We start from the raw sequence: 25,544 nt of genomic DNA, 5'->3' as shown, positions 1-25,544 counted from the left end.
CTTGCAGTGAGCTGAGATCCCGCCACTGCCCTCCAGCCTGGGCGACAGAGCGAGATTCCGTCTCAAAAAAAAAAAAAAAAAAAGGGCCGGGCGCGGTGGCTCACGCCTGTAATCCCAGCACTTTGGGAGGCCGAGGCGGGCGGATCACAAGGTCAGGAGATCGAGACCATGGTGAAACTCCGTCTCTACTAAAAAAAATAGAAAAAATTAGCCGGGCGCAGTGGCGGGCACCTGTAGTCCCAGCTACTCGGGAGGCTGAGGCAGGAGAACGGCGTGAAGGCGGGAGGCGGAGCTTGCAGTGAGCTGAGATTGCGCCACTGCACTCCAGCCTGGGCGACAGAGCGAGACTCCGTCTCAAAAAAAAAAAAAAAAAAAAAAAAAGAAAATGCTTTTTGTTCTTCACAATATCTTCCTTAGCAGCTTCTTTTTTAACCTATGGGAAAGTATAAAAGAAGTGGAAGCTTCTATCAGTAGCTTTTCATATTATCATTGGCCGAGAGGTTTTCTCCAGGACAGGTCTGTGCTATCCCATTTAGTGATAGCAATGCTTCAAATACCAACGAGACTGGAGTGGGGAGAAATAGCCAAGAGACTACAAATATCCTTCAGCGGTGTTGTCTGCCACCCAATAGAACAGCAAGGCATGTATGGGCTGGGCTGCAGAGAACACGAGCCTCTGTGCCACGCACATCCAGCCAAGGCACTGAAGGGGAATTAGAAGTAATCTAATGTCAGGAAAAACATACATAAATGCTTATATGCAAAATCCATGTCATCAAAGCATTTATAATGCATTCGCTGTTCATGGGCCTCTGAAAATTTCCATATGGTCTCTGTTGGTGACTGAGAGTAAGCAACTGTCCCCTCTGACACACACTGTGACTACATGCCTGGGGCTGGCTCACACATTTAACCTGTCAAACTTCTTTAGGTAAGCAATTTGTTGCTACCGGCTAATAAGACTTGCGAGTCACTTAAATATATCAGCTTATTTGAGAGAAGCAACAATCCTTTGAAGCAGGGCTGTAAATATTATACCCAGTTTGCTGATGAGAAAACTGAGGGTTGAGAGACGGTTAACTGCAAGGCCAAGCAGCTGGTAAAGGTATGGGGCCGGGCTCGGAACTTCCGTCGGCTCCGTCACTTACAACTCACGTTCCTTGTCTGGACCTCCAGAAATGGTCAGTAGCAGCTCCCTCTTTCCCGCATAGGTTCCTGCCAGAGCGGAAGGTGGAAACCCCTCCCCACCCCGCCGTGGGCTCAGCTGGGGGTTCTTGTACCACCCGAGTGTGCCGGAGTGGCAGGAACCCAATGGGCTCCTCTTGGTCCAACAACTAAGTGATTTCAGGCAAGAGACCTAAGCCGAGTTTGGCTTAATGTGCACTTTGCTTCCTGGCTCTCTTCCCACCACTGTGGAGTCTCACACCAGATTAATTACGCTCAAGCGCCTGAAATCTGTAAATCGCTAAGCCTACCTGGACCATTTCTGTTCCAAGGCTCCACCCGAGCTACAGGAATCCCCAAGTCGCCTCTCCTGACCCCGCCTCGCCCCCACCGGACGTCCTCTCCCGGCCCCGGCTCCCCCACCCCCTCGCCCGGGGTCCCGAGCCAACCCTTGCTCCTCAGGTCTTCGAGGCAGGAGGCGGCCACGCCGTGCTGTTCGCGGCTGTGGTTGCGGCGCAGCAGACACGGCTTTAGAGTCCGGATCTCGCCAGATTCTGGTACCCCGGCGTCCCCGGTCACTTCCATCCTCTCCAAAGTGGGACCTGCCCGGCTTCCAGAAGCCGCGGGAGGCGGGAGCGGCGGCCCTCCTACTCGACCCCCTTCCGCAGCCTGCCGGGAGATGTAGTTTGCTCCGCAGGAAATCACACGTGAGACCAGGGCACGCCGGAAGATGTAGTTCTAGTTGCCGCTAATCACATGTGGCGTCGAGGCATGCCGGAAACTGTAGTCTCTGGGTTTAAAGCTGCTTTCGTTCTATCGCGCGATTCAGCCTAGGAGTTGTTTTTACCTCGTATTTAGGAGCTGCATTCGCGCATTCAAAAATAAGGCCAATAGAGACTTATTTTGCATGACGATGCACATGCCTGTATACGGTATTGAATTTTTAGAGCATTTCTATTCGCATATGAGATGCATGATGCTAATAACAGACACCTGCATGTTTCCACCCATTCTATTTCCTGCTTCAACTGTGCAAATTAGTTTGGGGTCTCAGAATAAAATGCTTAAATAAACATAGTAAGCATTAAAGTCTCAAATGCATCGGAGAGGAAAGGGGAAATGCGAACCTCGGCACTGCTGGAGATTGTTCAGATGCCTCTTGACAACATACTCATCTTTGTTTTAATATTGCTACTACGGAAAAGTTTGTTTTTTTCTTCCTGAAAAATTAACATCTAAGATAAACGAATAGTAATAAAAATGATCAAAAAGTTCCTCTCTTAAAAGAGGGCATTTTATGTAAACTAGAAGTAATTATCTGCTCATATTTATTCATTCGGGGGACAGTTTCCTTCCTTGTTTTTTTTTCTTTTTTTGAGACAGCGTTTTGCTCTGTCTCCCAGGCTGGAGTGCAGTAGCGCGATGATGGCTCACTGCAGTTTTGATCTCCTGGGCTCAAGCCATCCTCCCACCTCATATTTTGTTTATGAAAACGTGGGTGAGGGCCCCGGGGGCGGCGGCTTACCCCTGTAATCTCAGCACTTTGGGAGGCCGAGGCGGACAGATGGTCTGAAGTCAGCAGTTTGAGACCAGCTTGGCCAACATGGTGAAACCCCGTCTCTACTAAAAATACAAAAATTAGCCGGCCGTGATGGCGCACGTCTGTAGTCCCAGCTACTTGGAAGGCTGAGGCAGGTGAATCGCTTGAACCCGGGAGGCGGAGGTTGCAGTGAGCCGAGATCGCACCACTGCACTCCAGCCTGGGCGTCAGGAGCAAGACTTCGTCTCAAACAAAAACAAAAACAAAAACAAACAAACAAACAAAAAACGTGGGAGAGGAAATTAGATATTTATCTCAAGAAAAGTTTAGGCATTTAAAACAGCGTTTAGTAGGAGGAATTATTAATTAAGTCATGCCTTTTAAGCAGTCTATATTGATCAAAACACAACTATAATAGGAGCTGGCGGTTAACTCTAATGTAGGTATCCTTTTTCATATAATTTCATTTTTAATTTTCTTATCTTATTTTTAGACAAAGTCTCGCTCTGTCGCCAAGGCTGGAGTGCAGTAGCATAATCATAGCTCACTGCAGCCTCAACCTCCTGGGCCCAAGGGATGCTCCTGCCTTGGCCTCCTAAAGTGTTGAGATTACAGGTGTGAGCCACTGCTCCTGTCCAATATTTAATTTAAAATCCAACAATTAAAAAAAAATCTAACAATTCAACCAGAGTAAAATAATGACGTTTTGTAGAAGCCTCTTCTCTTCAAAATGCCTTTTGTGTGTTCTTGCAATAGACCTGCACTCTTATCTGAGTCCTATCCCCACAATACTGTAATTGTGTGTGTGTTTGGCCTGGGCGTGGGAGTAGGGACTGAGTCTTGAATCTTTTTATTTCAAGGCCTACCAAAGTTCCTAGCATATAGTAGGCACTCAATGAATGGAACTGAACTGATGTCTAAAAATTAATTTCCAAGTTTCTTCGCATTCATCCATTAGCAAGTACCTAAATATGCTCACGGCACTGTGGGGATGGGCAGAGATTTAACTCAATAAGAATAATATGGGCCGGGCGCGGCGGCTCACGCCTGTAATCCCAACACTTTGGGAGGCCAAGGCAGGCGGATCACCTGAGTTCGGGAGTTCGAGAGCAGCCTGACCAACATGGAGAAACTCCATCTCTACTAAAAATACAAAGTTAGCCGGGCGTGGTGGTGCATGCCTGTAATCCCAGCTACTCGGGAGGCTGAGGCAGGAGAATCGCTTGAACCCGGGAGGCGGAGGTTGCGGTGAGCCGAGATCGTGCACTCCATCATAGGCGAAGAGCGAAACTCCGTCTCAAAAAAAAAAAAAAACACCAAAACCCCAGAATAATACACATATAACAACGCAACAACGCAAAGAAGCTATAGACTTGGGATCTTCCTGGAAAGCAGAGATTAACGGAAACTATGCAAGGTGACCCGGACACCCGGGCTCCACCCTCTGCCCCAGTCCCCCACATCGACAGGCTCTGTTCCGGCTACCTTAGTCTGGGCGGGAGGGCGAGAGCGAGGGCGCCTGGGAGAAACCTCGCCCTGCGGCGGTTGATTAGTCAGGCCTCAGAAAGATGGCGTCTTCGGAGCAGGCAGAGCAGCCGAGCCAGGTAAGGGGAGTGGGACTGCTCCGCTGTGCAGCGGAGACCCCGGCTGGAGGGGGCGCTGAGCATACGGCTGGGAGCCGGGTAGGGACCCCGAGTCTCCGAGGCTGGGGACCCCGACCTCTTGCCCCCTCCCGAGCCCCGCCCCTCCCCAGGTCCTCCCTGCCCGGCCCCTCCCCCGGTGACCCCTCTTTGACCACATTCCGGAGCCCGGGCTCTGGTGCTTGGCCTTGCCCCCGGGTCCCAACTTCCTGCCTGCCAGCACCTCTGGTCCCACTTGAGCTTGGCGGGGAGGGTGGCGGGACCTTTGGGAAGTCCTCAGCCTTGAGCTGCGAGGGCTTGAGAAGGAGAGGATAGATCGTTCCTGGCTGTCCCCTCCGGGGAGGGGCCTGATTCCATCAGGGTTCCCACTCCCTCACGGCCTCAGCCTCCTAGAGTGGCTGCCAGCCTCTTCATCTGTAGTCACCTTTGCGCTTTTCTCGTCAAGTTGGAGAGTCAGAAATAATATAGTCGAGCCCTCGCAGTGCGTTGATAGGAAAGGGACGCACTGTGAATAACAGACGCCACCAAGCTTTTGGCTGAGGACCCATCCTCGCTTCCCTGGGTTTGGTTTTGTTGGCCGAGAGCTCCGCTCTAGCTTTTCACCTGCAGATTCAGACAAATCCCACTCCAATAAGGGGACAATAGGGACCAGTGTTGACGCCTGTGCCTCTGCGGTAGGGAGGCAGTGGATGATAAGGCCTCCGAAGGGGTTTATAGTCCAAAGGTGGGGTGGGGTGGGATGGGGTGAGGAGAAAAAGGCTAAGAGAGATCTTACATTTAACTGCGTATGTGCTGTCATGTTGAGGACAAATTACATCTATTATCTCGTTTAGTGTTCACTACAACGTTTATGAAGTGCAGGCTGTTAACCTCCATTTCACAGAAATGAATACTAAGGGTTTGTGACATGCCCCCAAATCGTGTGCCCTGTTGAGCCTGTATTGTACCTGTGTGACTCCACTAGTCTTCCATATATTTTTGAGTTTAGTTAGGATTAGAATGAGGAAGAGGAAAATAGTTTCAACTTGGGGCCTCATTCCTCCTCTCCCACCTCCTTGAAACACGTCTAAGAGTTTTCAGCAACTTACTAGTATTTCACTTCCTTTAGAGGTAGAAGACCACCGCTTAGTGTTTCTTACTGTCTTATTCTGCGTATCTGTTACAGGAATTGCACTTAAAGGAGTTGGTGTGTTCCCCCATACCAGCTTCTATTAGCAGTGTGAATGATTCAGGAAGAAGATGTCTTGATTGTAAAACATGGGAAATAACAAGGACTGATTGTGGCCTTCTCACTGTCAGGTGTTCTGGAGTTTGGCAAGTGTCTTGCGAGGAGGGCCTCTCCTTTCTTGCCTTACCACATTTAGTTTGTGAAATACTGAGGCATCTTGGGGTCTGGATTTCTCTTGAATTGTTTTGTGTTAGGAATGCCCGCAGGCTGGGATTGAACGGTGTCCTCAGTTCCTGATTCTTTTTTCTTTTTTGAGACAGAGTTTCTCTCTGTCACCCATGCTGGAGTGCATTGGCACAATTTCGGCTCACTGCAACCTCTGCCTCCCGGGTTCGAGCTATTCTCCTGCCTCAGCCTCCCAAGTAGCTGGGACTACAGGTGCCTGCCACCACACCTGACTAATTTTTGTATTTTTAGTGGAGATGGGTTTCACCATGTTGGCCAGGCTGGTCTTGAACTCCTGACTTCAAGTGATCTGCCCGCCTCAGCCTCCCAAAGTGCTGAGATTGTATGCGTGAGCCACCATGCCTGGTTCTGTTCCTGATTCTTACAGGACATTTAATTTGCCCGTGCTGTAAACAGTACTAAAAATCTTGCCACTTGGAGCCATTGTCATGCCCAAGGATTCTTTTGGTTTTGCAAGTTTGCCTTCTCTGTATATGTATTTAATAGAAAAGGATCTAAGGTCCTTTAAGGGGGCATGGCCATCACTTACTTGATTTTCAGCTCTGCTGCTTCTTTGCCCTGCTTTCCAAAGCTGGTAGAGGTAGGATTGCAACAGAACATGCCAGCAGCCTGGCAGAAAAACTTGAACTTTTTTTTTTTTTTTTTTGAGACGCAGTCTCGGTCTGTCGCCCAGGCTAGAGTGCAGTGGCACGATCTTGGCTCACTGCAACCTCTGTCTCCTGGGTTCATGCCATTCTCCTGCCTCAGCCTACCGAGTAGCTGGGACTACAGGTGCCCGCCAGCATGCCTGGCTAATTTTTTATATTTTTAGTAGAGATGGGGTTTCACCGTGTTAGCCAGGATGGTCTCGATCTCCTGACTTCGTGATCCGCCCGCCTTGGCCTCCCAAAGTGCTGGGATTACAGGTGTGAGCCACCGTGCCCAGCCAAAGCTTGAACTTTTCTTACCAGATTCTATCGCTATCTAACAAGTAGCAAATGCACACTTTTTGAATGAAGCAATGCTCTTCAGCAACTGTTTGTTTCATTTTCAAGTCTTGATCAATCCAGTTTCCCATTTCTCCGATTAAAGCAGTATAGGATTGAAAGGACTGTTTAGCTAATTCCCCCACACCTGGTTTGTTGTGTAGGGTTAGAACCGTGGGGCTGAGCCAGTATTCTGTCTCTCACAGAAAGTTTGTTCGTTAGCCTTGTCCTATCAGTCTCTGGTTTCTAGTGATTAAAGGTGAATAACCTTCTCTTCCCTTGAGAGGCAGTGTAGAATAGTGGTTACAAGTACAGGCTCTAAAGCCAGACCCTCTGGCTTGGAATCCTAACTCCACTAACTTACCAGCAATGTGATCTTGGACAGGTCTACTTAATTTTTCTGGACTTAATTTCTCCATGTGTGAAACAGGGAAAATACTAGGACCTATCTCATAGAGTTGCTCTGAGGGCCAAATGAGTTATTTATTTATTTATTTATTTTTGAGACCGAGTCTCACTCTGTTGCCCAGGCTGGAGTGCAGTGGCACGATCTTGGCTCACTGCAACCTCTCCCTCCCTGGTTCAAGTGATTCTCCTGCTTCAGCCTCCCAAGTAGCTAGGACTACAGGTATGCACCACCATGCCTGGCTAATTTTTGTATATATATATATTTTTAAGTAGAGATGGGTTTCACCGTATTGGACAGGCTGGTCTCAAACTCCTCACCTCAGGTAATCCACCCGCCTCAGCCTCCCAAAGTGCTTGGGATTACAGGCGTGAGCCACTGCGCCTGGCCCTAAATCAGTTATTTATGTAAAAGTGCCAGAACAGTGCCTGAAACAATGTGTTGTCTATTATTATTATTCAATTTAATAAGTTCTGAATTTGCACTCACTAATGGATCTAAACTTTCCTCAAGTTCTATTACAATATCTTTTGGGGTATCATTTTTCATGTGTTGACTACTTGTCTAGTAAAGTTCTTTTATTCAGAAGTAATTCCTTAAAATTTCAAGGAATGCCCTGAATGCTAGTGTTTATGCTAGCTGTCCTTCATTACTTTTGCACTTCAGGAACATACTTTTTCTTTTTTTTTATTATACTTTAAGTTCTAGGGTACATGTGCACAATGTGCAGGTTTGTTACATATGTATACTTGTGCCGTGTTGGTGCGCTGCACCCATCAACTCGTCATTTACATCAGGTATAACTCCCAATGCCATCCCTCCCCCCTCCCCCAGGAACATACTTTTTCATAATGGTATAGTCTTTTTAGTCTATCCTCAAGGCGATTTGTTGGAATTTCATTTATTGCTTCCTTTGTTCTGTGTTCCCCACATTGCTCTGTTTTACGTGGTTGATCTATTGATTGAGACAGGGTCTAACTCTGTCACCAGAGTGCGGTGGTGTGATCATGGCTCACTGCATCTTTGCCCGCCCGGGCTCAGGCAATCCTTTTGTCTCAGCCTCCCGAGTAACTGGATCTATAGGTGCACACCATCATGCCTGGCTAAAGTATTTTTAAAACAGTTTTTGTAGTGGTGAGTTCCTGGCTGGGCGTGATGGCTCATACCTGTAATCTCAGCACTTGGGGAGGCTGAGGTGGGAGGATCGCTTGAGGCCAGGAGTTTGAGACCAGCCTTTGCAATACAGGGAGACCTCATTCCTAGGAAAATTTAAAAATTAGCCAGGCACGGTAGCGCTTGCTTGTGGTCCCAGCTACATAGGAGGCTGAGGCGAGAGCATCACTTGGGCCTGGGAGGTTGAGGCTGTAGAGAACGGTGATTGTGCTACTGCACTCCAGCCTGGGTGAGAGAGCAAGACCCTGTTTGGGGGGAAAAAAAAGAGAGAGAGAGAGAGAGAGAGAAAGTGCTGAGATTATAAGCATGAGCCACCACGCCCAGCCAGCATGGCTGATCTCTCATGGAAGTCCTTTCTGGTGTGTACATGTTGGAGCCCGTAGGAATGAGAAACGTTATCTCTATTTCCCAACTTTCCTACTAGCTTTTCTTCCTTCGCTGAACAACAGAGGCATGGTTCAGGCATGATTACTTCACAGTTACTGAGTATTGAGTATTACTGTGGAAGGTAGATTTCCTATCTGTAGAGGTTCACTGAGTACGGTAAATTTTGCATTGAGAGGCTACAGAAGCAGGCAGGGAGAAGAGCAGAGTGAAAGAGTGGAAGAGCATGGCCTCACATCCTGGCAGGTTTTGGTGGAACTTCATCACTCACAACTATTGGACTTATCACTCCACATTTCTGAGTATGTTTTCTCCTCTGTAAAACGAGAGCAATAATAGTTACCCTAAAGCCGGGTGTGGTGGTGCATGTCTGTAGTTCCAGCTACTCAGGAGGCTGAGGCTGGAGGATTGCTTGAGCCCAGGAGTTGGAGTCTATAGTGCACGATGATCACATATGTGAATAAACCACTGTACTCCACCCTGAACAGGGTGAAACCCTATTGCTTAAAAAATAAATAAAATAAAAAATAATTACCCTTTTAGTGTTGACTGAGATCACAGCTGTGAAGAGCACCTGCTGCATGGTAAGTGCCCAGAGTTAGTTTCCTTCTCCCAGTCTTTACATGTAGTTCTGAGAGTCTGTTGAACTCTTGAATAACAGTAGGTCAGACAAGGTATTTGCCTTCTCAACTTTTTTTTTTCTTTTTTTTTTTTTTTGAGACGGAGTCTCCCTTCCCTCTGTTGCCCAGGCTGGAGTGCAGTGGCTCAATCTTGGCTCACTGCACCCTCAGCCTCCTTGGTTCAAGAGGTTCTCCTGCCTCAGCCTCCTGAGTAGCTGGGACTACAGGTGCGTGCCACCATGCTTGGCTAACCTTTTTTTTTTTTTTTGAGATGGAGTCTTGTTCTGTCTCCCAATCTGGAGTACAGTGGCACGATCTCGGCTCACTGCAACCTCTGCCTCCTGGGTTCAAGTGATTCTCCTGTCTCAGCCTCCTGAGTAGCTGGGACTACAGGTACCTGCCACCACGCCCAGCTAATTTTTTTGTATTTTCAGTAGAGATGGGGTTTCGCCATGTTGGCCAGGCTAGTCTTGAACTCCGGACCTCAGGTGATCCACCTGCCTCGGCCTCCCACAGTGTTGGGATTACAGGCGTGAGCCTTGCACCCGGCCTCAACTTTTTATTTTGAAAAATTTCTCACATAGAGAAAAGTTGAAAGGATAATACTGAGAACTTCTGTAAAATTCCCATAAAAACTTCACCAAGATGCACTGTTCACATTTTGCTGAATTTGCTTATGTCAGTATCTATCTATCTATCTATCTATCTATCTATCTATCTATCTATCTATCCATCCATCCATACATACATATTTTTTTTTGGGGGGGAAGGATTTCTAGTAAGTTACAGACATCAAGGATTTTTCATCCTAAAATATTTCACCTTGTCTCTCATAAGAGTAAGGTTATTATTCCCCTACATAACCACAATACCATTATCACAGAAGAAATTTAAGTGTTGATAAATAATATTATTTAAAACAGAATCTGCACTCAAATTTTCACACTTAAAACAAATCAGGATCTAGTGAAGCAACAGAGTTTGCATTGATTTGTTTCTTTAGTTTCTTTCTTTCTTTTTTTTTTTGTTTGAGACGGAGTCTTGCTCTGTTGCCCAGGCTGGAGTGCAGTGGTGCAATCTTGGCTCACTACAACCTCCGCCTCCTGGGTTCAAGAGATTTCTCCTGTCTCAGCTTCCCAAGTAGCTGGAATTGCAGGTGCCCACTACCATGCCTGGCTAATTTTTTTGTATTTTTAGTAGAAACAGGGTTTTGCCATGTTGGCCAGGATGGTCTTGAACCGCTGACCTCAAGTGATCCACCCACCTCGGCTTCCCACAGTGCTGGGAGCCACCATGCCCAACCTTAAACTTTTTTGTTTGTTTGTTTTTTGAGACAGGGTCTTACTCTGTCACCCAGTCTGGAGTGGAGAGGTGTTATCACAGCTCACTGTAGCCTTGACCTCCTGGATTCAAGTGATCCTCTAGCCTCAGCCTCCCGAGTAGCTGGGACTATAGTCGTGCACTATGATGCCCAGCTATTTATTTTTTGTAGAGGTCAGGTCTCGCTGTGTTGCCCAGGCTGGTCTCGAACTCCTGACCTCAAGCGAGCCTCCCGCCTTAGTTTCCCAGGCTCCTTTTACTTAACGTATATTTTTGAGATTCATTCATGATGAGGAACAGCGAGTTTATTATCACGACTTTATATAGTTATATAGTTACTACATTGTATGAATGTGTTTGGCCATTTATTATTAATCATTCTACTTTTTTTTTTTTTTTTTTTTTTTTTTGAGACAATATCTGGCTCTGTTGCCCAGGCTGAAGTGCAGTGGTACGATTTCGGCTCATTGCAAACTCTGCTTCCCAAGCTCAAGCCATCCCCTACCTCAGCTCCTCTGGTAACTGGGACCACAGGCACATGCCACCACACCTGGCTAATTATTTTTGTAGTTTTTGTAGAGATGGGGTTTTACCATGTTGCCCAGGCTAGTCTTGAACTCTTGAGCTCAAGCAATCTGCCTGCCTGGGCCTCCCAAAGTGCTGAGATTACCAGTGTGAGTGACCACACCTGGCTACCATTCTACTTTTTTTTTTTTTTCCTTTTTTTTTTTTTTTTTGAGACTGAGTCTTGCTCTATCACCCAGACTGGAGTGCAGTGGCACGATCTTGACTCACTGCAACCTCTGCCTCCTGGGTTCAAGTGATTCTTCTGCCTCACCCTCCCGAGTAGTTGGGATTGTAGGCACCTGCCACCATGCCTGGCTAATTTTTGTGTTTTTAGTAGAAACGGGGTTTCACCATGTTGGCCAGTCTGGTCTCGAACTCCTGACCTCAAATGATCTGCCTGCCTTGGCCTCCCAAAGTGGTGGGATTATAGGCCTGAGCCACTGCGGGTGGCCCATCCACTTTTTTTTTTTTTGAGATGGAGTCTCACTCTGTCGCCAGGCTGGAGTGCAATGGCGCGATCTCGGCTCACTGCAACCTCTGCCCCCTGGGTTCAGGTGATTCTCCTTCCTCAGCCTCCCAAGTAGCTGGGACTACGGGCGCGTGCCACCACGCCCAGCTAGTTTTTGTATTTTTAGTAGAAATGGGGTTTCTCGATGTTGGCCAGGATGGTCTCGATCTCTTGACCTCATGATCCGCCTGCCTCATCCTCCCAAAGTGCTGGGATTACAGGTGTCAGCCACCGTGCCTGGCCGGAGCCATTTTACTTTTAATGGACATTAGATTGTTTCACTTTTGGGGTCATTACAAATACTACTGCTGTGACAACACCTGTACATGTCTTTCTGTGAACATAATATGTGCATTTCTGGTGAGTTCATCTACATTTTTTATTTTTTATGGTATTGACATGTTTGGAGAGTCTGGACTACTTGTTTTGTGAAATGTTCCACCATCTGGATTTGTCTGATTTGTTCCCTTATGTTTAGATCCAGGTTAAACATTCTTTTGTGAGAATATTAAATAAGTGACATTGTGTCTATCTATGTATCACATCTGGAGGAACGTGTCCCATTGTTGAAGATTAAGTTTGAGTGCTTGGTTAAGGTGGTGTCTATCACATTTCTCCATCATAAAGGTAACTTGCTAAACTAGTTGCTTTCTTTGCAACTTTGCTAGTATTTTTTAAAATTTTTGAGACAGGGTCTCACTCTGTCACCCTGGCTAGAGTGCAGTGGCACAGTCATGGCTCACTGCAGTCTTGACCTCCTGGGCTCAAGGAATCCTCCTGCCTTGGCCTCCCAAAGTGCTAGGATTACAGATGTGAACCTGGCCAAGTTTTTTTTTTTTTTTTTTTTTGAGATGGAGTCTTGCTCTGTCTCCAGGCTGGAGTGCAGTGGTGTGATCTCGGCTCACCGCAATCTCCACCTCCCAGGTTCAAGTGATTGTCCTGCCTTAGCCTCTGGAGTAGCTGGGACTACAGGTGTGCACCACCACGCCTGGCTAACTTTTTGTATTTTAGTAGAGACGGGGTTTCACTATGTTGGCCAGGATGGCCTCGATCTCCTGACCTCATGATCTGCCCGCCTAGGCCTCCCGAAGTGCTGGGATTACAGGCATGAGGCACCGCGCCCAGCCTGGCCAAGTTTTTGTCATTATTTTAGATTTAATATTTTATTGACTGACAAAGTCTTATGGCCTAAACTTTACTGTGGAATTCGAATAGGTGTGTTGTGATCAGTTTGAGTTTTGACAAATTGTGTATACCTGTGTAACCACTACCGCCCCTAAACCTGTGTAACCAACACTGCCACAAGCAAGATCAGTAGTTTCAGTATCCCTAAATGTTCCCTTACACCCCTTCCCAGTGAATCCTTGCCTGTGGTCCTAGGAAATCTGAACTGTTTTCTATTACTGTAGATTATATTTGTCCCTCCTAGAATTTCATATGGATGAATTCATTATGTATTCTTTTATGTCTTTTTTTTTTTTTGAGACGGAGTCTTGCTCTGTTGCCCAGGCTGGAGTGCAGTGGTGCGATCTCCGCTCACTGCAAGCTCTGCTGCCTCCCGGGTTCACGCCATTCTCCTGCCTCAGCCTCCCTAGAAGCTGGGACTACAGGCGCCCGCCACCACGCCTGGCTAATTTTTTTTTTTTTTTTTGTATTTTTAGTAGAGACGGGGTTTCACTGTGTTCGCCAGGATGGTCTCGATCTCCTGACCTCGTGATCTGCCCGTCTAGGCCTCCCAGAGTGCTGGGATTACAGGTGTGAGCTACCACGCCCAACCTCTTTTGTCTTTTTTTTTTTTTGAGACGGAGTCTCACTCTGTTGCCCAGGCTGGAGTGCAGTGGCACAATCTCAGCTCAATGCAACCTCCGCCTCCCGGGTTCACGCCATTCTCCTGCATCAGCCTCCCGAGTAGCTGGGACTACAGGTGCCCGCCACCTCGCCTGGCTAATTTTTTGCATTTTTAGTAGAGATGGGGTTTCACCGTGTTAGCCAGGATGGTCTCGATTTCCTGACCTTGTGATCCGCCTGCCTTGGCCTCCCAAAGTGCTGAGATTACAGGCGTGAGCCACCGCGCCCAGCCTTCTTTTACGTCTTTTTTGGCTCAGAATAATGTTTGTGAAATTTATTCATGTTATTGTATATATCAGTAATTATCAGTAATGAATTACCGTTTTTTTTTTTTTTTTTTTTTGAGATGGTATTTCGCTCTTGCTGCCCAGGTTGGAGTGAAGTGGTGCAATCTTGGCTCACTGCAACCCCTGCCTCCCGGGTTCAAGAGATTCTCCTGGGTGGGCGCGGTGGCTCACGCCTGTAATCCCAGCACTTTGGGAGGCCTAGGCGGGTGGATCACCTGAGGTTGGGAGTTCGAGACCAGTCTGACCAATGTGGAGAAACCCTGTCTTTACTAAAAATACAAAGTTGGCCTGGTGTGGTGGCACATGCCTATAATCCCAGCTACTAGGGAGGCTGAGGCAGGAGAATTGCTTGAACCTGGGAGGTGGAGGTTGCGGTGAGCTGAGATCGTGCCATTGCATTCCAGCCTGAACAAGAGTGAAACTCCGTCTCAAAAAAAAAGAGATTCTCCTGCCTCAGCTTTCCAGTAGCTGGGATTACAGACACCCACCACCATAACTGGCTAATTGGCTAATTTTTTGAATTTTTAGTAGAGACAAGGTTTCCCCATGTTGGCCAGGGTGGTCTTGAACCCCTGACCTCAAATGCTTTGCCCACCTTGGCCTCCCAAAGTGCTGGGATTACATGTGTGAGCCACTGCTCCCGGCCAATTTTTTTTTATTTAGTAGAGACGGGGTTTCACTGTGTTAGTCAGGCTGGTCTTCAACTCCTGACCTCAGGTGATCCATCTGCCTTGGCCTCTCAATGTGTTGGCATTACAGGCGTGAGCCACTGTGCCTGGCCATTAATTACTTTTTACTACTGAGTAGTATTCCATCGTATGGATGACTGTACCTCAATTTGTTGATCAGTTCACTAGTTGATCGACATTTGTAGTAGTTTTTGATTCCCGAGTAACAGTATTACCACAAATTTAGCAGCTTAGCATAGCACACATTGATTATCTTATGGTTTCTGTGGGTCAGGAGTCAGGAAACCGCTGGGCTGAGTTTCACCAGGCTACTATTGAGAAACCTGTCGGGACTGTGGTTGCACACAAGGCTTGACTGGGGAGGGGTCTGCTTCCTAGCTTGTGTGCTTGTTGGTGGCATTCAGTTCCTTACGGACCATGAGACTGGAGACTTTAGTTTGTTACTGTCAGCCAACGGCCGCCCTCAGTTTTTTGCCAAATGAGTCTTCCCACTCGCCTCCTCAAAGCCAGCAAAAGGGAGAGTCTGTTAGTAAAATGGACATTACCACTATGTATCTTACCCACATTAATGCAATCACGTACATGCTGTCACCTTTGCCATATTCTGTTAGCCAGAAGCAAGTAACAGATCCTGCCCACATTTGAGGAGAAGGAACAGCACAGGGGCATGGATACCAGGAGGTGGGGATCATGGGGTCACCTTAGAGTCTGTTCGCCACAGGATTGCTTCTAATTCTGGGCTACTGTGAGTATTCGTGTATGTATAAGTGTTTGTGAGGACATATTGTTCATTTTTCTTGGGAAATAACCTGTGAGTGGAATGGTAGGGTCATGTAATAAGTATGTTTAGCTTTGTAAGAAACTGTCTAAATGTTTTTAGCCATTCTAGTGAGTGTGTAGTGTTATTTATTTGTGTGTGTGTGTGTGTTTTTTTTTTAGACAGGGTCTTTCTTTGTCATCCAAGCTGGAGTGTAGTGGTGTGATCATAGCTCACTGTAATCTCCAAGTCCTGGGCTCAAGTGATCTTCCAGCCTCAGCCTCCCGAGTAGCTAAGACTACAGGTGCATGCTACCATGCCCAGCTAATTATTTTTTTGAATTTTTGTAGAGAGGGGGTCTCGCTGTGTTGCTCAGGCTAGTCTTGAACTTCTGGACTTCAGTAGCCCTCCTACCTCTGCCTCCCAAAGTGCTGGAATTACAAGCATGAACCACAGGGCCGAGCCTAAATGTGTTTTGTTTTTATGATGCTGTTATATTTATAGATTTTATTTTTTAATTATTCAATGCTACTAATGTAGAAATAAAATTGAATTTTATATATTGGCCTTGTATCTGCAAGCTTGTTAACTCTTAATTCTATTAGCTTTTTTTTTTTTTTTTTTTTTTTTTTTTGAGACGGAGTCTCGCTCTGTCACCCATGCTGGAGTGCAGTGGCCGGATCTCAGCTCTCTGCAAGCTCCGCCTCCTGGGTTCACGCCATTCTCCTGCCTCAGCCTCCCAAGTAGCTGGGACTACAGGCGCCCGTCACCTCGCCCAGCTAGTTTTTTGTATTTTTTAGTGGAGACAGGGTTTCACCATGTTAGCCAGGGTGGTCTCGATCTCCTGACCTTGTGATCCGCCCGTCTCGGCCTCCCAGAGTGCTGGGATTACAGGCTTGAGCCACCGCGCCCGGCCTTTTTTTTTTTTTTTTTGAGACACACTTGCGCTCTGTCACCCAGGCTGGAGTGCAGTAGTGTGCTCTTGGCTCACTGAAAACCTCCACCTCCTGGGTTCAAGCGGTTTTCCTGTCTCAGACTCCCTAGTAGCTGGGATTACAGGTGCCCGCCACTACGCCCGGCTAATTTTTTTGTATTTTTAGTAGAGACGGGGTTTCACCATGTTAGCCAGGCTGGTCTTGAACTCCTGACATTAGGTGATCTGCCAGCCCCAGCCTCCCAAAGTGCTGGGATTACAGGTGTGAGCCACCACGCCCGGCCTCTAGCACCTTTTTTGTACATTCCTTGTGATTTCTCTGTAGATGATATATGTCTGCAAATAAAGACAGCTTTACTTCTTGCCTTCCCATTAATATGCTTTTAATTTTTCTTGCTTTATTGCACTGTCTAGGACTTTTGAGTGTAATGTTAAAAGGAACAGTGGAAGTGGATGTCCTTGCTTTGTTCCCGATTTGGGGGGAAATATTTTTAGTCTTCTACAGTTAAGTGTTAGCTATAGGTATTTTGTAGTAGGTGCCTTTGTCAAGTTGAAGAAATTCAACTTTCATTTTTAGTTGGCTGAGTTTTTTTTTTTTTTTTTTAATCATATGTGTTTTGAGGCCAGGTACAGTGGCTCACGCCTGTAATCCCAGCATTTTGGGAGGCTGAAGCAGGAGGATTGCTTGAGGCCAGGAGTTTGAGACCAGCCTGGGCAACATAGTGAGGCCCTATCTCTATACAAAATTTTTAAAAATGAGTCTGACATGGTGGCACATACCTGGAGTCCTAGCTACTCGGGAGGCTGAGGCAGGAGGATGACTTGAGCCCTGGAGTTCTAGGTTACAGTGAGCTGTGTCACACTACTACTGTACTACACGCTGGCTGAAAGATGGAGACTCTGTCTCGTTTTTTTTTGAGACAGATTCTTGCTCTGTCACCTAGGCTGGAGTGCAGTGGTACGATCTTGGCTCACTGCAACCTCCGCCTCCCAGGTTCAAGCGATTCTCTGCCTCAGCCTCCTGAGTAGCTGGGATTACAGGCGCCCGCCACCACGCCTGGCTAATTTTTTTTTTGTTTTTTTTTGTTTTTTTTTTTGAGACGGAGTCTCGCTCTGTCGCCCAGGCTGGAGTGCAGTGGCGCGATCTCAGCTCACTGCAAGCTCCGCCTCCCGGGTTCCCGCCATTCTCCTGGCTCAGCCTCCCGAGTAGCTGGGACCACAGGCGCCGCCACCTCGCCTGGCTAATTTTTTGTGTTTTTAGTAGAGACGGGGTTTCGCCGTGTTAGCCAGGATGGTCTCGATCTCCTGACCTTGTGATCCGCCCGTCTCGGCCTCCCAAAGTGCTGGGATTACAGGCTTGAGCCACCGCGCCCGGCCTTTTTTGTGTTTTTAGTAGAGATGGTGTTTCACCGTGTTGGTCAGGCTGGTCTTGAACTCCTGACCTTGTGATCTGCCCACCTCGGCCTCCCAAAGTGCTGGGATTATAGGCGTGAGCCACCGCGCCCAGCCTGAGACTCTGTCTCTTAAAAAAAAAACTTATTTTTGAATGTTATCTGGTGCTCTTTTTTGTCTCTACTGAGTTGATCCTTTTGTTTTCTTCCTTTCTTTTATTAATATGGTGATTTATGTTGATTGATTTTTGAAATGGTAAACCAATTTTTTATTCTTTGGATAATTCTACTTAATACATTATTCTTTTTATATATTGCTGGACTTGATAGTATTTTGTTAAGGATTTTTACATTTATGTTTGTGAGGGATATTGGTCTATAGTTTTTTGTATGTGGATGTGTAAAATCTTTAGTTTTTATGTCAAGATAGTAGTGGCCTCATGGAGTGAGTTTGGCAGTTTCTTTTTGTATTCTTTGAAACAGTTTATATAAGATTGCCATTATTTCTTCCTTAAATGTTTGATAGTATTCACCGGTAAAGCCATCTGGGCCTAGAGTTTTCTTTTTAAGTTTTAATTGTATACTTTATTACCTTTTTTTTTTTCCTGAGACAGAATCTTGCCCTGTCGCCAGGCTGGAGTGCAGTGGCGTGATCTCAGCTCACTGCAACCTCCACCTGCCAGGTTCAAGCGATTCTCCTGCCTCAGCCTCCCAAATGTCTGGGACTACAGGCATGTGCCACCACACCAAGCTAATTTTTGTATTGTTAGTAGAGACGGGATTTCACCGTGTTGGCCAGGATGGTCTCTGTCTCTTGACTTTGTGATCCGTCCACCTCGGCCTCCCAAAGTGCTGGGATTACAGGCATGAGCTACCGTGCCTGGCCTACTTTTTTTGTTTTTAAGATGGAGTCTAACTCTGTTGCCCAGGCTGGAGTGCAATGGCTCGATCTTGGCTCACTGCAACCTCTCCCTCCTGGGTTCAAGGGATTCTTCTGCCTTAGTCTCCTGAGTAGCTGGGATTACAGGCATGTGTTACCATGCCTGGCTAATTTTTGTATTTTTAGTTGAGATGGGGTTTTACCACCTTGGCCAGGCTAGTCTCGAACTCTTGACCTCAAGTGATCTACCTGCCTCAGCCTCCTGAAGTATTGGGATTCCAGGCATCAGCCACTGTACCTGGCCTATTACTTTTTTTACTTACATATTTTTAAATTATGTATTTAGTTTTAAAAATAGACGTGAGGCTAGGCCGGGCGCGGTGGCTCAAGCCTGTAATCCCAGCACTTTGGGAGGCCGAGACGGGCGGATCACAAGGTCAGGAGATCGAGACCATCCTGGCTAACACGGTGAAACCCCATCTCTACTAAGAAATACAAAAAACTAGCCGGGCGAGGTGGCGGGCGCCTGTAGTCCCAGCTACTCGGGAAGCTGAGGCCGGAGAATGGCGTGAACCCGGGAGGCGGAGCTTGCAGTGAGCTGAGATCCGGCCACTGCACTCCAGCCTGGGCTACAGAGCGAGACTCCGTCTCAAAAAAAAAAAAAAAAAAAAAAAAATAGACGTGAGGCTATTAAACTTTTTTATTTTTTCCAGAGTCAGTTTTGGTATGTTTTGTCTCCAGGAATTTGTCCTTATTTCAGCTATCTCGGCTCTCTGCAACCTTTGCTTCCTGAGTAAAAGCAATTCTCCTACCTCAGCCTCCTGAGTAGCTGGGTTTACAGGCGCCTGCCACCATGCTTGGCTAATTTTTGTATTTTCAGTCGAGATGGGGTTTCACTGTATTGGCCAGGCTGGTCTCGAACTCCTGACCTCAGGTGATCCACCCTCCCAAAATGCTGGGATTACGGGTGTGAGCCACCGCACCCGGCCTGAAATTTTTGTTTTACATATTATACTTTTCATGTCTAGAAATTCTGTTTTCTTTTTTTTTTTTTGAGATGGAATATCACTCTGTTGCCCAGGCTGGAGTGTAGTGGCGTGATCTCAGCTCACTGCAAGCTCCGTCTCCCGGGTTCACCCCATTCTCCTGTCTTAGCCTCTTGAGTAGCTGGGACTATAGGCGCCTGCCACCATGCCTGGCTAATTTTTTTTTTTTTTTTTTTTTTTTTTTGTATTTTTAGTAGAGAAGGGATTTCACCATGTTAGCCAGGACGTTCTCGATCTCTTGACCTCGTGATCCACCCGCCCCGGACTCCCAAAGTGCTGGGATTATAGGCGTGAGCTACTGCGCCTGGCCATGTGTTGAAATTTTTGATTGGATGTTGGATATTGTGAGTTCAGTATTGTTGAGGTTGTGGATTTCGTGGTCTTTAAAGAGTATTTGAAGCTTTGTTCTTCTGGGCAGTTTTTTATGGTTTAGTTTTATTATTTCGAGTTGTTTTTTAGCTTTGTTAGAGTGGGTCTGGATAATCTTTAATCTAGGGATCGTTTGACCTCCCCTACCAAGATGTGGCCCTTCTAGGTCTCTCCTGAATGCCCTGTGAGGACACTCCAGTCTGGCTGCTTGGGACTCGTGATTCCCCAGAGTTCTAAAAAATGTTCAGCTCATAGCTTCTTCATCACTGTGGAGTTTCACCCTATCCATGCACACATTTTAGTATTCAGCAAAGACTTGAGAGAACATCCAGGCAGATTTCTGGAGCACTTTTTCTGCATAGCTGTTTCTTTCTGACGTCTGTCCTGCAGCTTTCAGCTGCCTTGGCCTCCCTGAACTCTCATCTCTGTCTCTTGAACTCAGGTGGACTGCATGCTCTGCTGGGGATCCCCCCTCTCTCCTGGGTCTGAAATGTGTCTCCTGGAAGGAAGCTAGAGTGATTTTAGGGCTCCAGTAATTTGTTTCTCTGCTTTCAGGGATCATAGTCCTGCACTGCCTGCTGTCCAATGTGTACACACAGTGGTTTTATTTATTTGGCTTAGTTTTCTAGTTGTTTACAGTGGGAGGGCAAATCTGTTCCCTGTTACTCCATCATGACCCGAAGTTGACTTTGAGCAGAGGAGTGACATGAAATAACTTATCATCTCCTCTAATCCTGAATGTGAGGTGGTGGTATTATTCCCGTTATTCCCATAGATGAGGAAACTGAGGCTCAGAGAGGTTGAGCAGCGTACCCCCAAATCACTGAGTTGTTTTTTTCTTCTTTTTTTTTTTTTTTTTTGAGATGGAGTTTTGCTCTGTCGTCCAGGCTGGAGTGCAGTGGCATGATGTCGGCTCACTGCAAGCTCCGCCTCCTGGGTTCACGCCATTCTCCTGCCTCAGCCTCCTGAATAGCTGGGACTATAGGCGCCGCCACCACGCCTGGCTAATTTTTAGTAGAGACGGGGTTTCACCGTGTTAGCCAGGATGGTCTCGATCTCCTGACCTTGTGATCCGCCCACCTCAGCCTCCCAAAGTGCTGGGATTACAGCGTGAGCCACCGCATGCGGCCTCAGTGAGTTCTTAATGCCACAGCTTGTGTACTTTCTGTCATGCCACTGCATCTCAAAGGATATTGGTAGGATTGAATCTTATTCCCAGCAGAAGACTACACAGACTAGCTTAGGACATGTCTGGAGTCACAGTCACTGGGCAGAAGCAGGATGGGTACTCCTAGACCTGGAGCTTCTGCCAGTTGCTCAAATCCATGAGCTGCTTGTGAGCTTGTTCTTTGTTGGGCAGCAGGTCAGGATCTGGGAACGCCTTCCAGTTGGGGAAGGTCAGAGCCTTGGCAGCAGGAGTGAGAGCACCTTTGTCTCTACCAAAAGAAAAGCGTTTCTTTCTCTGCCGCCGTAGTCTTTGCCTGACTTGTGTTTTAAAACAGTTGTCTGCTTTTGCTTTCTTCCCTTCCTGCTCTCCCCATTCGGGCCTCTGAGGATCCCAGGCATGGATTGCCTTATATCTGTTTCTTATATTGTTACAATACATGCCTGTGGGTAGTTTCTGAGCCTTTTTTTTTTTTTTTTTTCTTGAGACAGGGTCTTACTCTGTTACCCAGGCTTGAGTGCAGTGGTGTGATCACAGCTCACCACAGCCTCAACCTCCTGGACTCAGTTGATCCTCCCACTTCAGCCTGCTGGGTAGCTGGGACTTACAGGCATGTGCCACCATGCCTGGCTAATTTTTGTGTTTTTTTAGTAGAGACAGGGTTTTGTCATGTTGCTCAGGCTGGTCTTGAACTCCTGGGCCCAAGCGATCCTCCCACCTCGGCCTCCCAAAGTGCTGGTGTGAACCACCATGCCTGGCCTTGTTTTTTTTAAATCATGGACTACCCATGTGAAGATTTCCAGGATCAGTTGGAGATGGGGTTTTGCTATGTTGGCCATATGTTGGCCAGGTTGGTCTTGAACTCCTTACCTCAGGTGATCTGCCTGCCTCGACCTCCCAAAGTGCTAGGATTATAGGTGTGAGCTACTCTGCCTGGCCCGCTTTAATGTTTTAAAGAGCTAGTATGGTGGAAGATTTTAAAAAAATAGGTAGTACTGTTTAAAAAACCAGGGTAGTCCATGATTTAAAAAATTTAAAAAACGGCTGGGTGTGGTGGCTCACATTTGTATTCCCACCTTCAAACTGGGACTATGGCTCTGGGAAGCCACGACTTGAGGAATTTGGAGTGTTGCTGTTTCAAATTCCATGGTAGGAATTATGCATACACATGCATCCTTTTTTTCTTTTTGAGACAGAGTCTTACTCTGTTGACCAAGCTGGAATACAATGGCACCATCATAGCTCACTGTAATCTCTGCCTCCTGGGATCAAGCAATCCTCCTTCCCCAGCTTCCTGAGTAGCTGGGACTACGGGATGCACCACCACACCAAGCTAATTTTAAAATGTTTTGTAGAGATGGGATCTTGCTGTGTTGCCCATGCTGGTCTCAAACTCCTGGCTTTAAGTGATCCTTCCATTGTAGCCTCCCAGAGTGCTGGGTTTATAGGTGTGAGCCATTACACTTGGCTACGCTGCTTCTTCCTTTTTTTTTTTTTTTTTTTTTTTTGAGACAGGGTCTCACTCTGTCACCCAAGCTGGAGTGCAATGGCATGATCTCAGCTCACTGTAAGCTCCGTCTCCTGGGTTCAAGCGATTCTTGTGCCTCTGCCTCCCGAGTAGCTGGGACTACAGGCATACACCTCCACACCCAGCTTATTTTTGCATTTTTTTGTAAAGATGGGGTTTTGCCATGTTGGCCGGGCTGGTCTCTAACTTCTAGCCTCAAGTGATTGCCCGCCTCAGCCTCCCGAAGTGCTGGGATTGCAGGCATGAGCCACCGTGCTCTGCCGGCCATACTTCTTATATGCTTTGAATATCCTTGGCAGAATATACAAGGAACCAGTGTCAGTGTGGGTCCCTTAGGGTTGGAATGAGAGGGAGGCTTTCTTTTTTACTTTTAATATTGCATTTTTTTTTTTTTTTTTTGACAGAGTCTTGGTCTGTCACCCAGGCTGGAGTGCAGTGGCCGGATCTCAGCTCACTGCAAGCTCCGCCTCCCAGCTTCACGCCATTCTCCTGCCTCCACGCCATTCTTCTGCCTCAGCCTCCTGAATAGCTGGGACTACAGGCGCCTGCCATTTCGCCCGGCTAGTTTTTTGTATTTTTTTAGTAGAGACGGGGTTTCACTGTGTTAGCCAGGATGGTCTTGATTTCCTGACCTCGTGATCCGCCCGTCTCAGCCTCCCAAAGTGCTGGGATTACAGGCTTGAGCCACCGCGCCCAGGCAATATTGCATTTTTTAAAACAATTCATTTACATGGCTTATAATTTAAAAGATACTAAAGGGTATATGATGAAAGAGACATATTTGGCACTGTGTACCGTTTAAAGTTCTTCTCTCTGGTAAATACTCTCTGTTCAAGGGATGAACTAATTTTAAGAGCAGTTCCTTGGTGAAAACAATTCATAGTGATTAGTTTTATTTTAGGAAGAAAGTTTTAGGTTAAGTCAGAATGGGGCTTCCTAAGTACTAAAGCTGTTTGCTTTTGTGTGTTTTGTCTGGTAAAATAACCTACATTATTATTTATGGGGTAGCATTAAGGTTGTTGCTTAATAAAATGTGGTTTAAACAAAACTTGCTTATTTTGATTAGGTAGAAGTGTTCAAATCTCTGTAGTATCAGTTACTATCTGAGTAATCATGGGCAAGTTATTTAACGTCTTCTGCCTCAGTTTTCTCATCAGCAGTAATTTGATATACTTACTGTGAAAATTAAAGAAGGAAAGAGCTAAGTGAATGTTAGCACTTAGTATCTACCAAATGGAGTGGAGGAAACCCTCAGGAAGATAACGAACTGAAGAATCTAAATAATCCATTCAGTTGAGTTGTCACCATTGTTCAGTTTTTTGTTGCCCATTTGTTCATTTATTCATTCATTCAACAAATTTCTATTGAAGGCCTCCTCTGTGCCTGGCACTGTCCTAGGCCCCGGGGATACAGTGACAAGCAAACACAGGCAGTTTCTGCACACATGGAGTTTATCATCTGGTGAGAGAGACAGGCCTCAGCCCCATAGTCACACAGATGTAAAGTTGCAGGTCTGCTCAGGTCCTTGAAGGAGAGGCTGGTGGTCCTACGTGAGTGTGACCTAGTCATGGATGTCAGAGAAGGAATGTTTCCCTGAGGAAGTGTCTTAGCTGGATCTGAAGGATGAATTAAAGGGAAGGAAGGGAAGGAAGGGAATATGCAGAGGCGCAGTGACAGAGAAAGCAAAGGCCAGTGCGTCTGTGGGGGGCAGAAGTGGGGAATGTGGTGCCACTTGAGAACTGAGACGTAGTCAGAGTAGATGTTAGGCCTTGTAGGCCATGCTGCGGTTTTTCTGTCTTCTAAGAGCAATGAGAAGCCCTTAAATTTGTTGTGTTTACTGGGGTGAGTGGGTGGATAAGGAATGGGACGATCAGATTCTCCTTTGGAAATGATAGTCTGTTTGCATCACAGAATATGAATTGGAAGAGCGCCAGCACTGATGAGAAGGCTGACGCAGCGGTCTAGGCAGGGAATTTTGGTAGCTTGGACCAACGTGATAGCAGTAGAGATGGAGAAAAACGAATGGATTGTTTCCATGGACTTTTAAATTTTTTTTGAGACAGGGTCTGGCTCTGTCATCTGGGCTGGAGTGCAGTGGTGTGATCACAGTGTTACCACAGCCTTGAATTTCCAGGCTCAAGGGATCCTTCTGCCTCAGCTTCCTGAATAGCTGGGAGTACAAGTACACACCACCACACCTGGCCCATTTTTGTATTTTTTGTAGAGATGAGGATTTGCCATGTTGCCCAGGCTGGTCTCAAACTCCTGGGCTCAAGCAATCCATCCACTTGGGCCTCCCAAAGTGCCAGCGTTTACACTACTCTTCCATGAATATTGAGGAGGGAATATTGGCAGACTTGAGGTAATGAGTTAGTTCTGGGAGCAAGGGAGAAAGAGCTGTCTCAAGATGGCCTTTTGGATTCTTATTTACATCATTTGGTGGTTTGTCCCAGCATGCCAAGAGGGAATGCTGGAAGAAGACATAGGTAGCAGAGAGGACTTGAGTCTGCTCCAGGGCAGCTTAAGTCAAAGAGGCAGGAAGGCAGTCAGATGTGTACCTCAGAGGGGCGCGGGCTGGAGCTCTAAAGGTTTGAACTTACCAATGTCTGGAGCTTGGGGAGGGTGGGAGGCAGGGAGGCAGGGAAAGCTTGCTCAGATTCCCTGAGACCGACCCTCACTTTCTAGATAGTTTCCTGCTGGCTGACCTCTTGTCCTGGGGTGGTGAGGCTTTTGGGACAGGACTTCGGATGGAGGGATAGAGTCCTTCATCCAGCAGAGTGCTTGCCACTGTGCTGTGTGCCAGCTATGTGGTAGCAACTGGCATGAGGAATTCTTTGGGAACCCCCTGTGGACTGGGCTTCTGTCCTTTTTCAAGGCAGCCTGGCACTTCCATCTGATCTGTAATAGCTGGGAGAATGGAGGCTGCAGGCTGTCTCCTGGGACACACAG

General features: G+C 46.9%; 2 protein-coding genes across 15 annotated transcripts in view; one reads left to right on the top strand and one right to left on the bottom strand.

Moving 5' to 3' along the window:
* DFFA (DNA fragmentation factor subunit alpha) overlaps nucleotides 1-1,835 on the bottom strand; it is a 39,252-nt gene extending 37,417 nt beyond the window's left edge. For all 4 annotated transcript variants that reach the window (XR_012426294.1, XM_015442733.4, XM_005544819.5 and 1 more), the window contains exon 1: nucleotides 1,614-1,835. Coding sequence is in view for 3 of the 4 variants with exons in the window: in XM_015442733.4 (XP_015298219.2) it covers nucleotides 1,614-1,749 (136 nt within the window). In the remaining variant the exon portion in view is untranslated. The remainder of the gene's footprint in view (nucleotides 1-1,613) is intronic.
* A 2,416-nt stretch (nucleotides 1,836-4,251) lies between these two features.
* Nucleotides 4,252-25,544, top strand: part of PEX14 (peroxisomal biogenesis factor 14) — a 158,326-nt gene continuing 137,033 nt past the window's right edge. For 7 of the 11 annotated variants that reach the window (XM_074020741.1, XM_065534505.1, XM_045387356.2 and 4 more), the window contains exon 1: nucleotides 4,252-4,308. Coding sequence is in view for 3 of the 11 variants with exons in the window: in XM_045387356.2 (XP_045243291.1) it covers nucleotides 4,273-4,308 (36 nt within the window). In the remaining 8 variants the exon portion in view is untranslated. Of the gene's footprint in view, nucleotides 4,387-25,544 lie in introns of all 11 variants that reach the window. The other 4 variants (XM_074020717.1, XM_074020750.1, XM_074020706.1 and 1 more) reach the window with 2 other exon arrangements.

The sequence above is a fragment of the Macaca fascicularis genome, chromosome 1 (assembly GCF_037993035.2).
Source record: "Macaca fascicularis isolate 582-1 chromosome 1, T2T-MFA8v1.1".
Taxonomy (NCBI): Eukaryota; Metazoa; Chordata; class Mammalia; order Primates; family Cercopithecidae; genus Macaca; species Macaca fascicularis.
The sequence above is the reverse complement of the archived record's forward strand: the minus strand, read 5'-3'. Positions and strand labels throughout refer to the sequence as shown.